This window comes from Pogonomyrmex barbatus, unplaced genomic scaffold, assembly GCF_055798465.1.
Source record: "Pogonomyrmex barbatus isolate J1 unplaced genomic scaffold, ASM5579846v1 scaffold3, whole genome shotgun sequence".
Taxonomy (NCBI): domain Eukaryota; kingdom Metazoa; phylum Arthropoda; class Insecta; order Hymenoptera; family Formicidae; genus Pogonomyrmex; species Pogonomyrmex barbatus.
The window spans coordinates 11,973,551-11,991,577 of NW_028297127.1; the positions used below are offsets into that span (position 1 = coordinate 11,973,551).

The 18,027-nt window shown below is 37.1% G+C and overlaps 1 protein-coding gene across 5 annotated transcripts in view; it reads left to right on the plus strand.

Annotated features, from left to right (window-relative positions):
• Positions 1-18,027, plus strand: part of Eip78C (Ecdysone-induced protein 78C) — a 72,152-nt gene that overhangs the window by 44,913 nt on the left and 9,212 nt on the right. For 4 of the 5 annotated variants that reach the window (XM_089079234.1, XM_089079232.1, XM_011631938.2 and 1 more), the window contains exons 3-7: positions 10,110-10,234; positions 13,074-13,215; positions 15,432-15,826; positions 16,117-16,434; positions 17,113-17,497. In XM_089079234.1, the coding sequence (XP_088935360.1) occupies positions 10,110-10,234; positions 13,074-13,215; positions 15,432-15,826; positions 16,117-16,434; positions 17,113-17,493 (1,361 nt within the window). In that variant the 3' untranslated portion in view covers positions 17,494-17,497. The remainder of the gene's footprint in view (positions 1-10,109; positions 10,235-13,073; positions 13,216-15,431; positions 15,827-16,116; positions 16,435-17,112; positions 17,498-18,027) is intronic. The other variant, XM_089079233.1, reaches the window with a different exon arrangement.

An 18,027-nucleotide genomic window follows, 5' to 3' on the forward strand; every position in this document is an offset into this window, starting at 1 on the left:
CGCGGAGGCGCACGTACGTACGAGCGTGATGCCGATATTGCGGCACCTTCGTGGTGTTCGCGAGAGGACGCGAGAGAAAGAGAGAGATTACGGGCTCGTCCTTTAACGATCGCGATTCCTTGTTGAGCCTATCGATCCGCCGGGATTCCGCGCCGGCACCGCAAAAGTATCGCGTGCGCTCGTAGAAATCTTACGTAGGAATCTACACGAGAACGTTAACAAGAGGGACTCGCGGATGAATCTTACGAGACAGATGATCGCGGGAAAACTGATCAATTAAATCAAGTCAAGAGATATATTTTATATGTCGTAATATTTGTCCTCGCGTGCATCGGGAATAACTTTATCATCGAAACATTTTTTTTTTTTTTTTTTTTTTTCATATTCCTAACAGACAGTTGAGTTGAGCGATACGCAACTCCGCATTAATTACGACCTGTCATAATCCTACGTTATTACCGCTATATAATAAGCAGTATTTTGATTAGGTCGTATATGGATAGCAAGTCGTCGTAGTCAAATGCATCGAGCCACGATCGCTGAATCCGCGGCAACCGGCTGCCGCTAATTACGAGAGCCGAACGCGAGGCAGTATCCAGCTAATCCCGCACGTGTAACGGTACATGCGCCGGTCGCGGAGTATTTCCGGCATATTGCGCGATCGTTAATATTATCTCACGTGTAATAGCGTTTATTACGCGATACACAAGCTCCCGGCCTTTATTGCGCGCCGCGACGAGAGATCCCGCGGGAACAATAAAAATGAGATTCAAGTTCACGGAGACGACTCGCGCGGCCGCGCGATAATATCGCCGAGACGTAACTTTCCGACGCATCGGAAACATTCCGGTGGAATATATGAATTCCGCCAAAGCACGGTATTTCGTAATGTCGAATCAAATAATTGCAGCTAAACTTTGCGAGTCGTCCGATGCGAAGCTAATTCAACGATGGCTCGTTTCATATAGATTCGGCGTCTTTTTTTAACGATAATCATACATCGATTAGTTTAATAAATTCTTTGGAGTACAAAGTCTTGAGAGTTTGAAAAAATCAAGATGTCTATTTAAATAAAAAAAAAAATTTCTTGAAATTTTCAAGATTCAATTTGTTAAAAATTTCATAAAATGAAAGTATTTTTAAATATATCTTAGAAATAAATATATATTTATTGTACAAAATTCTTAATATTTTCCATTTATAAATTATAAAATAAAATTCAGAATCACTCGAGTTTTAATAACTAAATTTAAAAAATTTTGAAAGAGGCTATGAAGATTTTAAAAAATAAATATTTCATATTACATAAAATTTTTAAACTTTATTTTCAAAAACTACAAAACTACAAAAAGTTATATAATAATTTAACCGATATCAAATTTAACTTTTATAAAAGCTATTAAAATAAATATCATTAAACAAAATTGCATCTAACACAAATCATCATTTTCAATATTGAATGTTACATTAGTTGTAAAATCATTTGCTTATGTTTAGAATGGATAGATCCACTGTTATTGTTAACAATTTAGCTAATAAACTAATTATAAAAACAAAATATTGGAAAAAGCTTCAAAAACTTCAAAAAAATTCCCCGATTTTCAATAAAATTCCCTGAGAATTCTTTGATTTTTCAAGGCATAAATAAATTCCGTAAGAATTTCAAATTTTCCAGGTGATAAACACACTGTATATATTTTTCTAAAAAAATATGAAGAGTAACTCACTATTTTGTGAAAGAGAGCGAGAAGAATTGATTCTCCTCGATAAAAATTTCGCTCTTCTAAACTCGACAAACAGGGCTTCGAGTCGGGCTAATTTATTTTTACGGATTGAAGCGCTATTGCATTCAGCGTAACTCAATTGCATTCACCTCCACTCGGTAAAAGCTATTGTCTTACGGGGCGAGACGAGCCTCGCCCTGGCACAGTGCGCCGCGACGGGATGCCATCACGTATCGGCACTAGAGGCACACTCGCACACTGCACTTCGACACGACGGCGCGGACGGACGCATGGGACGCGGATTGGAATACGAATGCTGTGACCCAGGCACAGATGTATGCGACGCGCAGCGCTTCCTTGTAAACAAGAGGCGCCGTGAAACGGCAGCCTAGGTCGAGGCCGTACGGCCGCGAGTACGCGGCTGCAGTTGCAGTCGGGAGGGAATTACGTATCGTTTTGCTTACTCCTTCGAGAAGCGTGGATGTCGGGACTCGATATTCTTAGGTCGCGAACGTTCCGAGAATAATGTCGACGTGAAAAGATCCCGACGTTACGATAGACGCATCCCGACAAATGTCAATATAAAACGACGTGGGAATCACGATTGTAAAAGCATTCTGCCATCAGATCATTCGGGAAGATTGGATTTTCTTCCCCCCTTCCCTCCCGGAAAATGTAAGAAGCGTCAAAACGCTCGATCGAAAAACAGATTGTCGAGAAATCCGATTAATTAGAGTTTAATTCGATTAATTAGAGTTTAATCAAGCTGAGCAGCGAGTTCGCGAATTGTCGCGCGACTTTGTGAATTAACAACTGATAAGTTAATTTTCGCTTCGTTATTACATGATGCACAATCGACCGATTTGTCAAAAGTCGTTTTGAATAATGGAAAATATTTGCAGTACCGGAAACTAATTTCGAAACAGTCCATTAATGTTACGCAAATATGAAAAATATAAAGAAGGATAATATCTTTAGATTTAGAGACAATTTATCTTTTTTGAAAATCATTTATCACTTTTTCTATCAAACTTATTATGTCCGTGAAACGTATCCCATTATTCTCTTTTTACGCTTTTGTGCATCTTTATACAATAAATCATTGTATAATTATATGATTAGTTATACTGTTACAAGGTTAAATTATCTAAATCAATCTTTCAAACTTTTTTGGGTCACGATTCTTTTACAAATAAAAAATACAAAATGGCATACTTGCAACCTTCCATTTTTCGTTGAACGAATCTAAAGATTATTTTACTAATTGTGTTTTATATTTACATGAATATTTATATTTCCCGTTTCCAATAAAATTTATTAAATTTATGTGAAATCTCTATCAATATATTTTATTACGATCAAGTTGTAAGTCAAATATAAATGAAAATTTTTAAGAGAATCTCTCCGTGACTTCTCTGGAATAACTTTGCGATCTTTTAAAAGACGTGACTTTCGCTTTGAAAAATACTGATTTATAATTTATAATTTATAATTTATTTTAACACATTTATTTTAAAGCAAAGGATCTATTAAAGATGATTACATTATTAATATACTGTGTTTATTCTTGCGCTGTTATTGCTAAAAGCTCGAAATATCTATACATCTTTTATGTAAATTCGCGATACAGTTTTTATAAATCAGATTATTTATAACTCACCGATACGATGCGCAGCAGCGGAGTTGTTGACTATGTTGAACTGTAAAATACAAATAGATTTCACATTACATTGATGTCAAGTATAATATTTCAAGAAATAATTGTCACGCGCACAGAATAATTCCAAACGTTTAATTTTACAAAATAACAAAATAATAAATACCTTATTGTTGCTCCGCCGATGCCCGATGTCTCCCAGGCCTCGTTCTCCTCTCAGATTCCTCAGTTGCATTCGCACAACACACTCGCGGAAACATAATTAATTATTATCATGCGTGCTCTAATGAATAAAATATGTTTGTTTGCGACACTTTGTATGGAACTCTCGATTTTAATCACATAACTTGCCTTGTCACATTTTGCAAAGGAAGAATGGCTCAACAAAAGTTGATGCAACGAATCTCTAACGATAAAACGACAGAGAGTCTAATATACAAAATATACAGCGAATATATGTTGCGCGATTAACAAAAATTAAAATATGAAATTAATTACAATTGTATTTAATAACGAAAAATATCACAACGCAACCGCGAGATCCGTTAATGAACGAAAAATTTTAAGGCAATTATCAGTAATTTTATCCTGATCGTGCGATGCGACGAGATTACTAAAATTGAATTAACAGTTAATTGAAACACGACGGACACGTCGAAAAATCTACAATTAAATTTCTGATCGATATACATATATTGGCTCTATGTGTTGATTTTCATTTCCTTAATCCATATTTCATTTGCTCCATTTACTCTACACGAGAGAATAATTCGCGAATTATATTTAAATTCGCGAAAATTCCAAAGAATTATACAATGCAAAATGTATTGGTGAAATTATTATCATTTACATACTCGCCACGATTTTTAATTCATACTCTCTTTAATTCATACTCGCTTTAATTCCTGCCTCACGTATAATAACTCGCGTAAAATGTGTATGCGTATCGATAAAGAAGCATCGTCTCATGAATCGTTAATCGCGGATGTTAATGATGATAATCATTCATAAGAAATCGCATTTGATGCTCGTCTTTGGTATTCGCGATTATGTTTTAAAGGATAATTTTCTCGCGCACGAAGCGACCGTGGCAAGCCTCAGCCAGCGAATGATTCCTTCAGCGCGGAAACTCTACGTAAACAATAGCGCGCTACAAACTACGGCGCTACAAACAACAACAGAGCGTGAAGGCCGCGTTGACTTGTCTCACCTCGATACGATACAAACTGAACGCGTACATACGATTATATTCGAATTTTCACGTCATTGTAAAGTCATTGGAAAGCGATCGATGCGAAAGCGCAACTTCGCCGAATACTCGACTCGCTCGACTCGACGAGATTATCGTTATCCTCCACCTTCCTGCGAATCAAAAATAGCAGATAAATTATATTTAAATCAACGTAAAAGATGTGTGTCCAGAGTATGATACGAGATTGCATTCGATATCGCGTTAAAAGAATGATCGATAAATATAAATATGTAACAAATTTATAATTCATATTCTCTGTCGCTTCGATTTCTATTTCAAATATTGTGTAAATTATAAATACGGAATATGTCCGTTGCCATAGACGGCCATTGCCTCGACCTCACGGATCGTAAGAGTAAATTAACTACGGACTGGCGATTGCTAAATAAGTGATCGCGGAAAATGATCGCGTTTCGAAAGGTAATGTGTCGCCGCCCGCCGACTCTCGACCAAGTCTCGAGCGACAACAAAGCGACGGCGTAAACACAAGAGAACTGTTACGTCGAGCGCCGTCGAGCGCCGTGTTCTATTTTGGCCGTATCACCACTACGAAATATTTAACGTATTATACAAAATGAATCGCGAATATTAATTAATCGCCTGTTTGCGTTCGAGGCAAAATAACATTTACATTTGTTTACGTGACCGTATCATATGTACACATGTATCTCTCTCTCTCTAATGAGCGATACGATTCTTTCAAACGAACGCTGATGAATATTGCCATAATTGTTAACTGATTACAAGAGTATAATTATCGTGGAATTATCGCCCATTCAAATCTCGTTGTGCGAAGAGAAATAAAGATGGCTGCATAATACGCGAATTAGAATATGCGAAAAACATGTACCGTGCGACAACAAATTCGTAGTCAAAATGTTTAGATATAATGTCTATTTCTATGAACATAAATTAATTTTAATCTTGATTTAAGTTATTTTTTTTTTTAATTTATATTATAGGAAAAACAGTTTTGTCGATCTAAAAAGCCAGATACAATTCTGAAAATTTTGTAATTTTGTTGGATTATTAAAATAATTATGTAGAATTGTTATAATTGATTGCTAAAGTAACAAAATTTTGCAGTATTATTATTATACTTAAACAAATAATGAGATGATAATACAAATGATAATAAAAATATGTGTATGCAACAGTGTGTTATGAGTGTAAAAATGTTAATCTATTTTCCAAAGAAATATTTAAAACGTTATTTATCATAAAATAAATACATATCGAATATTCCGTTGTTTGCTCTTCAAAATAACTTCGCGAAATCGTCTTACATTTTACATTTTATCTTACGAATTCATTAGAATCGTTTGAGACAATAAATTCGTTCGATCGGAAATTCTGTTCAGTGAGAATATTATTATTTCTAATTCAATTTAATTCTAATATTATTTCCAATTTAATTTAATATATTAATTCTAATTCAATTTAATATATTTAATACGATTTACTATAATATAATTTTCGCAGTTTAGAAAATATTTATCTTTTCTCATTTAATTTCTTATATGTAGAGAGATACATTAAATAATTTATAAAAGATAAAAAGTAAATATTATCAAAAGAAGAATATTATTTGAATATTTGAAAATTATATCTTTGTACATTTTTATACGAATTTTTTATTTCTTGACTAACAATGGATATTTTAGGATTTTTGATTCTCTCTTAATCTCGAGAATTCGCTCTGAAATAATTGCACGATAATTGCGAGCATCTTGTATAATCGCTTTTTACGTTAAATATTTTCATAATTTTCCCATCTGTTTTTCAGAGAGGAGCAGGAAATTACTTATAACATTGTTCTGGTAATACGTTCGGCGAATAATTTTTACGCGCTTCTTTTTCCCTCCTTTTTTTCCTCGATATCTCGGGAAAGCAGTGCGGGATCCCACTCTGCTTTCTTCCGGAGTGTCTACCGTCATGTCGAACACGCGCCAGTGCTCACCGACAATGGGGTGCACCATCGGCTGTTTCACAAGTACACGTAGATTCACACTTGTGATAACAAGGAGAGTTGCTTCGCGTTTCCGCGACGTAAATTGACATTCGATGCCTGAACCCTCGACTAACAGCTAAATTTGGATGAATATTAGAACAAGGTAAATTTTTTACGGAAATGGAATTACATAAATCATTCAGCATTATTTCACCGGGGGAGATCGAATGGGGGTTGAGCTAAATAGCATTAGATCTCATTGAGATGCTACACGCGCTCTCCTGCTTAATCCTGTTTTTTTACATTAATGCTGAAATAATATAATAATAGCTGTTGTTACCGTTTTAACGTAAATATAAATTGGCACGTCAGACTGTTTGCGGATGGATGGCTGGTCCAGATTTAATTATCCTTATTGAAGCTGGATGGTACGCTAATAAACACCGTCGGAACGAGCTGTGTATCGGTTTGGATATTGTCGAGCACGGTAATATGGTTAGCATCGCATCGTGCCGTTTATTCGAACGTGCAGCGCTTTCGGTGCATTTACCGCCCCGCTGATTTCTGAACAAAGGCGAGTAGCCCCGCGTGGATATAACGTAATCGATTTATTAGCGGACTATAGCTGATGGATTATAGCGTCATGGAGATTTGATAGTTCGGAAAGAGACCGAGCGCGATACAACCTTATCGTCATACCTTATCGCGGCTCGAATCTAAATCATACAAATTGCAGCAAACGATTACATGAAATGGAAACTATCAGCAAGGAGCTGTGTGATCTACGATCGCACGGTTACTCACGGCTAACGATATTTTTATCGGGAAGAAAAAACAGGTGCAAGTTTATCATTCAACGTTAAAATAAATAGTACGTAATTTTACGTCTATCTCTCACGTGTCGGGTTCTCGAGTTCCGCGAGAATAAGCGCGATGCAAGAAAATAGCATTTAGATTTATTCGTGCGTGACCATTTAACATACGTCTCTAATGAGCGGCGTGATTCTTTCGAATGAGTACCCGAAGAACTTTGGCTTAACTGTTAACTGATTACCAGTGTACGTAATTACGGCGCACCCATAAACTTCCGCCTTGCTCTCTCGAAATTACGGATCAACCGTAGAAGAGAGAACTATTCATATGCATACACGCACTATCTCTTTATCTTATATCCATTTACTTCTACCACATACAGTGTGAGGTCCTCTATTATTAAATTATTCCTGATGCATATTTTTTTCATTATATTTAATTAACTTTGTACTCGTTGCTTATTTTGCAAGTGATTTTAATTAGAAATTTTAATGAGGGGAGGATATAAATTGATATGATATAATTATTTATGCGGATTTACGGGAGTAGAATTACGCTATTTCCAAAATAAACCTCTCATATATCGATCTCAGATATCACAATTAACATTTGAGGCATCATTGATATTGAACGTGTAGAATGGAGAATCGATATTTAATGATAATGTGTTACTATGTGTTATTACCCAATCATCAAGAACGGCTTTTTCTTCTCAAAAATCCGACATTATAAATTTCGCGATTATTTAATAATTTAACGGTATTTTTATGATGTCAATTATAATTAATTTTCTCTTTTACTGTAATTATTTTTTAAATCCTTATTTGCACAATTAATTTGTATTGTCTAATTTAATCAATTTGATGAAAAAAAAGATAAAAAACATATTTCTCTGTATCATTTTCAATTTTGTTCTCTTTTTTTATAAATAAAAAATTCACTCTTTACGATGAGTAAACCGTCATAACGTGGAGAGTGCAATCTGAAAATTGAACTGAGTTTACTTTTTCCGATTTATCTCTGCCAATACAATATTTAATTTTGATGTTGTTAAATTTATTGACCAGGGGAGAAGAATGACCAGGATACCATAAAATTTAATCAGCGAATTGCATTCCAACCGTTTCATCAGTTTTTTCATATTTTGTTGAATAAATTTAATAATACCGCTAAAGAGGACTATATGAAGAAAGATGAATTTCCAGAATTAACTCTTTAAATCAAATATGTATATTGTATATACAAAGAGCTAAGATTGAAATGTCGCGATAATTGATTAGAATCTTCATTTTGCAATGGTATCTTTACTACCTTCATTTATTATAAAAAATAAATCAGTTTGAGCGATTTACATTTAGTATTTCAATTGTAACATACGTCGATGTGTTTGTTAATATAATTTTGAAAGAGCAATTGAACGTTAAAGAATTAAAGACAGTCGATTCTGCGAAGCGATCTTGGCGTTTCCAGCAGATCGCCGGTCATTGTCGCTCGCAAAGGTAAAGGCGTAAGGAATAGCGCCGCGCGACGAGCCGAGTAACGGGGTTGCTCTCGATTGTCCTCGCGATGGCTGCACGGATGTATCCAGCCAACAAGCGAGCAAACGGACGAGTACCGTTTGGTTCCGACGACGGTTTCTACGGTCGTCATAAAATCACATCGCGCGCAAACGGCGAGGCTCTTTCGAATCAGAGAGAATCGCACGGTTTCTCTCTCTCTCTCTCTCTCTCTCTCTCTCTCTCTCTCTCTCTCTCTCTCTCTCTCTCTCTCTCTCACTCTCTCACTTGTTTCGCTTGACGTTTCTACTGTTTTTCCTCTCTCCTCCATACACGTCCATAGGATTTCTCCTCTTTTCCTTAGCCACGCATAACGACGTCTTCTGGCAGGGGGTTTCGCGAGAGAAACCAACGGTACACACGACGAGAGCTACGATCTCCTATATACGGTTCCCTTCTCTCCCTTTACCGGCGGCCCCGTTTCGCCTCTTTTTACTACTCCTTTTTCATTTCTACTCTCTGCTCCTCCTGCTGCTTCTCCTCCTCGGTCTCCTCCTTCTCTTCCTCCTGTGTTCCTGCTCCACTCTGTCTAGTTGGGTGCCGCTGCCCCGCTGCGCCCGTCTTCTTCGTCTTCCTCTTCTTCTTCTTCTTCTGCTCCCCTTCCGTAACGGTGACGCCGGCTTCCCGTTACGCGTCCAACCTGAACCGCCCGTCCGAATGAACGAACGAACGAACGAACGAAGGCAGCCTATTCCCTTCCACGAGGATGAGTCTCGTTGCATTATGGATACTGAACGATTGAAGAAAAAATGCTGTTAATGTTGGATGTCCCGCGTATGCCTCTTGAAAATCAAGAAATAGCAGAGGGACATTTTTTCGTGCGAGATAATTATCTTTCCTTTGCGTTCTTCTTTTGCGTTTAACTCGCTTTATTAAATTCAAAAGACATGCGGCATTACATAGTTTCACAAAATAGATCTCTCTCTCTCTCTCTCTCTCTCTCTCTCTCTCTCTCTCTCTCTCTCTCTCTCTCTCTCTCTCTCTCTCTCTCTCTCTCTCTCTCTCTCTTTCTCTCTCTCTAGTTTCAAATAATCTTATTATTCTGTTCATCTTATTACGTAATTAATTCATGTATTTACCTCGTAATCCATTTTAGGGAAAAAAAAAAAGGATAAGCGTAATGCATTAATCTTTTTTATTCTTGTCTTACTTACAGAGCAGCATTACGCAGCAGCTGATTCCAATAGCTCGACGCCCGCTAAGAGCTTCGTACCCTGCAAGGTCTGCGGCGATAAGGCGAGCGGCTATCATTACGGTGTTACCAGCTGCGAGGGTTGCAAAGTGAGTTGAGAATCTTTATCAGAAGCAAACAAAGAGTCGTGTCGAAATTTAAACACCGAACTATGGCGCGCAAGCTATAACGTCTATGTGAATTTTTGCATAATAACCATCAGCGAGAAAATTGCCGCTGCAGTAAACGGTTCTTGTGAATCTTTCCCGCGATCTCAGCGGTCGCTCAAGTTGATAGAAACTTCCTGTAGAAAAATTAATTTTCCGCAGATGCATTTTAAATTTATATAAATTATATACGATCACGACAATAGTCTTACAAATCAAACTACAATCCCATTTTATATAAATCCATTTTATTTACGGACTCCATTTTCAGTAATTTTTTTTTGTCCAATGTAACCAATCGGAGGAAAATTGCCACGCGCAAAATTAAAAGGGAGAGGTTCGAGGCGATGTATTAAAGGGCCGAGTTGCTCGCAGCTCGCAGCTTCCGATATCTCGCGGAATACTCGCCGATTGATTTGACCTCGCGGCACAACGATGGGTCAAGTACAATTTACAACTCCGATACGCAAGGATGCATAACGATCGAGTAATAATCCGCGGAACGACTCGTTCGGGGCAGGGTATTATCGGTGCGCGCGCTCACGTCTTAAGCATCGTGGGAGATGCACATCCGCCGTGGAACGCCCGTACGTCTGAGATTTCAAACGCGGAAGCCCTAAGGCCAAGAGTTAACGGTGAAGTGGTGCATTCTCGCATTCGCTAGCAGCAAGTTCTGCGGGCAAATTGCACGCAGACACACACGATCCTGTCGCGTGGTAAGTAAATCCGCCTAAAGTTGGCCGAGAAATGAGCTCTCGTTTCTCTCATCTGCACTTCCTCGCTGAAACGCGATTCGCTGGTATTTTTCATTTGAAGGAAAAAAAAAGGGACATTTGACACTCGGATTTTCAATATTGCGCGAAAGGAATATCTGCGCATCCGCTTCTTTTAATATCCCCTATGTTGAAACGCGCGTCGAGCGAATAGCAAAATATTTGAAATAAAAAACACGTGTCGATATCTCCGCTTTTGAAAATCATTCGAGCGATAAATATGAAATTTGCCCCGAATATCTCAAATTAATATTTGACTTGTAATATTAAAGCTAACAAATAGCTAATAGCCACGTCGGCATGATAAAAGCAAATTCTGCGCGCAGAGCATGTAAATTGTAATTTAAAATGCAACAAATCAATGAAACGGCTTGCCATTGTTTCGCGCCCGGCTGCACGGACTATTACTACTGCGTAGTCCGCCGATACATTTGCCTGACCTGCACCGCGTTTTTACTACTGGCTCGATGTGCGGTTCGTGTTGTTCGCCTTCTCCTCTCGTGCGATATTTACTGCCGTAGAAAACTCTAACGTACAGCTTTCTTTTCGCAACTGTTTGTAACATGAGCATTTCGCGATACACAAATCTTTCGCAGAAGGATATAGCGAAATTTATCGAGTTAAAAAAATCATAAATCTCATCTACGATATTTCGTTTTGCGTGCCTTCTACTATAATACTTATCACGTCGAATTTTTGTTTTAACTCGCTTTGGCTGCAGTTTAGAATTTTTGAAGAATTTATTTACATATAATTATTTAATGCATAGTTCATTGAAATAATTATTGAAAAAAAATCTCAATTATGTCAAATAAAGCCAATTGTAATTTATCTAAAATTTTAATTTTAATATTCCTTTTTTATTTTTCGTGAAATAAAACAATTAAAAGATGTTATTAATTCATCTTTAATTGCAAATAATAAAATGAATATCGAATAATTAAAATGTTCAACGCGTTTCATAATGTTTTCCAAAATTTGCGTGTATTTAGTTGATGATACTAATCTGTCGAAATTATATAATTGTTATATTTTTCATCTGGCGAAGACAAACAGACGGACGTGATATGACGTATCGATTTTAGAAACGAGCTGAGACCGTGCGCGCCATCGGTTACCAGTAATATCGACAGTTGCATTACGAGCAGTTCGTCCGTCGGGTATTCCAGGATATTGGATGCTGGATATACGTTAGCGTTGTTGTATGATGCCGTTACGAATAGCTTTCATCAATTAGCACCGATAGTAATATGCCAATACACCGATGCTTACGCGATTGCACGCGACTCGTCCATATGCCGTTTCCATTATTTCATTACTTCCGCGTGAGCTTTTCGCTCCGTAAAACCGCAGCTGTTATTTATGTAATACACATATTAACGAGCGTGAAATGCAAGGCCATGGGTCGTCGTTGAATTGAATCACTGATGAGCATCCCGACAAATGTTGAAACGTGAATGAGAAGCAATAATTTAATATTCTTAATATCTTTAATATTCTTTAATATTCTTATGTCGAGAGATTTTATTTCAAATTTTGAATGGTGATTTTAGGGATTCATTATCAAAATAATTATTATGCCGAAAATGAAAAACTTGGCGAATGATAACTAAATAAAGTCTTCGTCGAGGAAGAATAGACTCCGAAATTTATGGAGAATTTAAAAAGATATTCGCTGGCTTTCCATGAGAGGTCAGAGTTATGTCAGAGTGTTTTATTAAATTGTCGCTTACTGTTATTAATCTTATTAACAAGTACACAAATTTCGGATGTAATCGCACAACCGGGAATTTCTCATCTGGGAAAATGCGTAGTACGACATAAAACGCGTTCGAGAACTTGCCTTTCTCATGAGCGCGTTTTCCGTTATCTCTCTCGGTTTTCCTGCACTCTCTCGGCCTTACAAAGAAGGGCACGGAGTGTCGTATTTTATACGCGGGGAGATATAATTAACCCCGCGACGGTCTATGGGATCGTTATTAATAGAGCTTCCTTACTTCCTGTTTCAGGGCTTCTTCAGGAGAAGCATACAGAAGCAGATAGAGTACAGGTGCTTGAGGGACGGCAAGTGTCTTGTCATCAGATTAAATCGGAACCGTTGCCAGTACTGCAGATTCAAGAAGTGCCTAGCCGTCGGTATGTCCAGAGATTGTAAGTATCGTGTTCGCGCACATGTTTAATAATTTTTACACGCGACTCAGACAGCAAATTATACAAAATATGTCAACAGAGTAGTAAACCTTTGGAGCACCATTATTAAATATTTAATTTTCCAAAACATCCAATTATATCTTTCAAACAGTACTGTGCCTTGCTTAAAAAAATTGCAAAAAAGTATTTTTATTTTTTATTTTAGATTTCACTATTTGACATAAAATGGAATATATAAATAATTATAATGTCTCATAAAATATATTTAAATTATCTAAAAATATATTATTATAAAAAAGATATTATCTGTATTCTTCCGAGACAATGATACATAGTTAAAATTATGCAAGTTACAAAAATTTGTATGCACTCTCTATTTTGTTCTTATTATATCAGAAAATTTTGTAGAATTTTTAAATAACGTTCGATTAATTGTAAATTCAGATAATTATACGTGGGCAGAGAGAGAGAGAGAGAGAGAGAGAGAGAGAGAGAGAGGAGAATGCTTAAACATGTCAAGAGTTAAAAAATATCCAGACGAAATTATATGTTAATTTGCCAATTATATTAGTATATGCCAAGTATGATCTTGTCGACTTGGCATTGGAGTCGACTTTGATTCCTCACGCGTATATCAGAACGAGCATACGAGTCCGCGGCGCCGTTAGAAATTCAAACAGAATTCTACGAGATCGCAATTCTGGTCGTCAGTGATGCAAAATCTACTTGCCGCCCGTGCTGAGAGAGCAAAGTAAACCAAAGGGCAGGCGTGTACATAATTAAACGTCAGAGTTCCAAAGGGCGCAATATTGGTCTACGTGTACCTGCGACGTGCAACCTGCGAGTACCGTTTCATCATCGTGTCACGTGTCGCAAACGAAATTGTAACGAACTCACGTAGACTTGCGTAGACTCGGGTGTAATAATCTAGAAACGTAAACGAGATAGCTTTCATTCAAATCCTTGAGACTTAAATTTCAAAGATGTCCAAACTTTTGACGTAAAATATCTTGAGACTACGGCATTTAAATAGGAATCCAAAAAGCTAGACATAACGTTATCGTAAAGCTATTTTTTCATGTGAGCGGAAAGAAGTCATAGCTATAATTTTTTATATTAAGAATATTTATATTTCTTTTACCGGCTTTGTGTGATTCTTTCGTTTTCGGCTGGCGTTTTGCGAACCCTCGCTCCATCCCCATGCAAAATCAGCATTAAAAAGCTGATGCTATCGCTCCTTCCTTTTCATGGAACGTGTTTTCGCTGGTTTCAGATTTTATTATTATTTATATTTGTCTTGTATTTGTGCTGAATATATACAATAAACATCATAATTTAATTAAAAAGAAAAGAATTGAAAAATACATTTGGTATTAAAAATGAATTACAAGAATCAATACATCATGCATATGGAAAAATAGAGACAAAAAAATTACTTAATAATTATAATTTAATATTTAATTTTTATTTGTTATTTATAAATAAATAATTTTTTAATAAATTTATTTGTTATATAAGATATACTATAATATATACTACATATATACCTTTGTTTTCATTCACTATCAAAATTTTATCAGTTCTTTCTTACCTATAGCTATAATTTTTTATATTAAGAATATTTATATTTCTTTTACCGGCTTTGTGTGATTCTTTCGTTTTCGGCGTTGTTTCGCTATTGGTTGGATCGAATCGAACTCGTTTTCAGCGTGTTTCCGCTAATACAATCATTTTAGTCAAAAATCGGAGAGGGAGAAAATGCCAGCTTTGTTCTGCTAATATGAAAAAGCAGTTTAAGACTTTATAATCTATGTCTCTGCAGTGTGATTCACTAAAAATCTTCTCACCTGACCAAAAATCTTTCTAATCCAGTTAAAAAATTATTCGTCCTTCAATATTTTTGCGAACAAGGAATTATTTCGGATGTTTTTTTTTTTAATAAAGATTAATCCTTTATTCTTATATTATCAAATACTCTCTGTTAAGTAAACTCTGAAGTAAAAGGATTATCCACGAGGGACCGAAGATTTTTTCGTCCGCGAAAAAATAATCGCGAAGACATCTTCGATTTTTAAAAGTATTATTTGACGAAAATCAATATCGGCGAAGAAGCAGCGTCGTGTTCACGAGAAGCTGAAACATACGTAAATAATTCCCTCTCGCGATGCGAATGTCGAGTTTTCCCCACCGATCTAGAATTGCCCATCTTTTTGCAGCCGTGAGATACGGCAGGGTGCCGAAACGCTCGAGAGAACGCGGCCCTGAGGACACGATGGCGACGACCATGACGACGACGACGACGACGACGACGATGGCGACCATGGAAATGCAGCAACTGACCACACCTGATACCGGCAATAACAACGCCAGCAACAAGAACAACAATAACAACAACAATAACAACAATAATAACAACAATAACACCCAGAGCCAGAACGCGATCTCACGAGTACCGTCTGCGGCGGTGGTCGAGGCTGATCAATCGGATGCTGATGTGAAGCAGCTGGCCGTGTACGATGTGATCCATCAGGTGTCACAGGCTCATCACGCTCATTGCGGCTTCACGGAAGAATCCACCAGGGGCCTCACAAGGAAACCTATGATAATACCGGTGAGCCATTAGAAAACGGACAAAAGAACTAATCCGTTAGAACCTAAAATGTCACCGATCTAAATCAACAGTCATTACGATAGTGATTAATTAATCCAATAAGATTTTTAATATAATTTTATGTGTCTTTTTAACACAATAAAGATCTTTCGAATTAATTGAACAGATGAAAGCGACATTTCGATATATTTTTACGGAATTAGTTTAATTTCTCATTACGCATTAGCGCGAAGACTTCCCGCTGGAAGTGGTAGCAAACTCGCAGGTCTGTTTGTAATCTTGCTGATTAGGCGAGTAATTCTTCGCAGCCCGCCAGCCCGGAGGATCCGGAAGCGGCGTCCTCGACCGCGGAGACGGTCGAGTCGCAGAGGATCTGGCTGTGGCAGCAATTTGCCACGAGGGTGACGCCGTCGGTGCAGAGGGTGGTGGAGTTCGCGAAGCGAATGCCGGGATTCTGCGAGCTCTCGCAGGATGACCAGCTGATCCTGATCAAAGTCGGCTTCTTCGAGGTGTGGCTCTGTCACATCTCCAAAATGACCACTGACAATTCGATGACTTTCGAAGACGGCACATATTTCACCCGCCAGCAGTTAGAACTGATGTACGAGGTAAGATAAAAGCGGATTAGTGTGACTTAGTTTGCGCTAATTTTATCCTGGATGAGATAACAAGATTTTTACGTATTTCCAAGTAAAATTTATATTTTTTAAGTGACAGATGTCTAATTTATTTTTTATATCGCAAACAATAGAATCGTACAATTGATTATTTTTTTCTCTCTTTTGAAAAACAAATCCAAGATAAACAATAATTAAAAGCTACATCTCGAATATTTTTCAACATATATTGTTTTTATTATTACATAGAAAAAATAGTTTTTTAAATATCTAGAATAATTGGCCAGGTACAGATTCGAAAATAATTTCGTTAAGCCATCAAAATAATTTTATAAAACAATTTAATTGGCTGTTAGAATATAAAAAATTTTTGCAATATTATCATCATGTTTAATTAGAACAACCAGCTTTGAAATATGTATATACTTAATGTTACCATATTTGTCTATTTGACAAGATATTTGAAAAACCATTTTATTTGTTGTTATTCTTAATTTTACATGAATCTGAAACTTTCTCATTTTCTAGACATTAAATATCATTTTAGTGATAACAAATTTATTTTCAGGTCTATATCTAGTCAAATTTTTGTGTACTTCAGCAAAACGTGTACAATACACAATTTGTCGTGATTAAAATCGTAAATCGATTTTTCTTTGCGATTGGCAGCCCGACTTTGTGTCCGCGCTGATGCAAGTCACATCGTCGCTGAATGCTCACCAACTGACGGATACCGAGTTGGGCCTATTCTCGGCGGCGGTGCTGCTGAGCGAGCGACCGGGACTGAACGACGTCAAGGCCGTGCAGAGGTTGCAGGATCGCGTGCTGGAGGCGTTGAGGGTGCAGGCGACACGGCCCTCCGGCGAAGGCGCCGGCGGCACGGTCACCACGATCACCAGCGTCTCGCAAAGGATACCCGAACTGAGAACGCTCGGCGCCAGACACGCCAATCTCCTGGATTGGTTCCGCAGAAACTGGACGAAGCTTAAATTACCGCCGCTGTTCGCCGAGATCTTCGACATTCCCAAGTGCGAGGAGGATTTACAATGAAGAGGTAATCTTTAATAACAAAAGAATTATTAAAGATTCATCGTCAAGGTTTCAAAGGCGGTTCGTGCGAATAAAAGGGAGAAAAAATGAATTTTCATTGGTATTCGTATAGCGAGCTCTCCGTGAAGATGCGAGAGTGTTCGTTTACGTTTGAAGCATTCGTTTCTGGGAGTAAAATGACGATAGCACCGTCAAAAAGAGCAATGAGAGGCGCGAAATCCTCCCTGTGTAATCGATACTTGGCTGACAGCATGACATTTGCAAACGAATGCTTCAAAAGGATATTTATACGAAATACGGGATATGTTTACGCTACGAGCTTTTACTTTTAAACAAGTGCTTGCTTTTACCTTTCTAAAAGCTCTATAAATCTTTATTTCAATTTTATTCATATTACCCGATGCAATTCCATGTTTTTCTCGCTCTCATTTATTTAATATAATTTCGATACATAAAATCAAATTATTATTCTTTTTCGTCATTTGTATCATGATAGCGATTATAAAATAATATCCATGCTAAATTGGCAGAAAT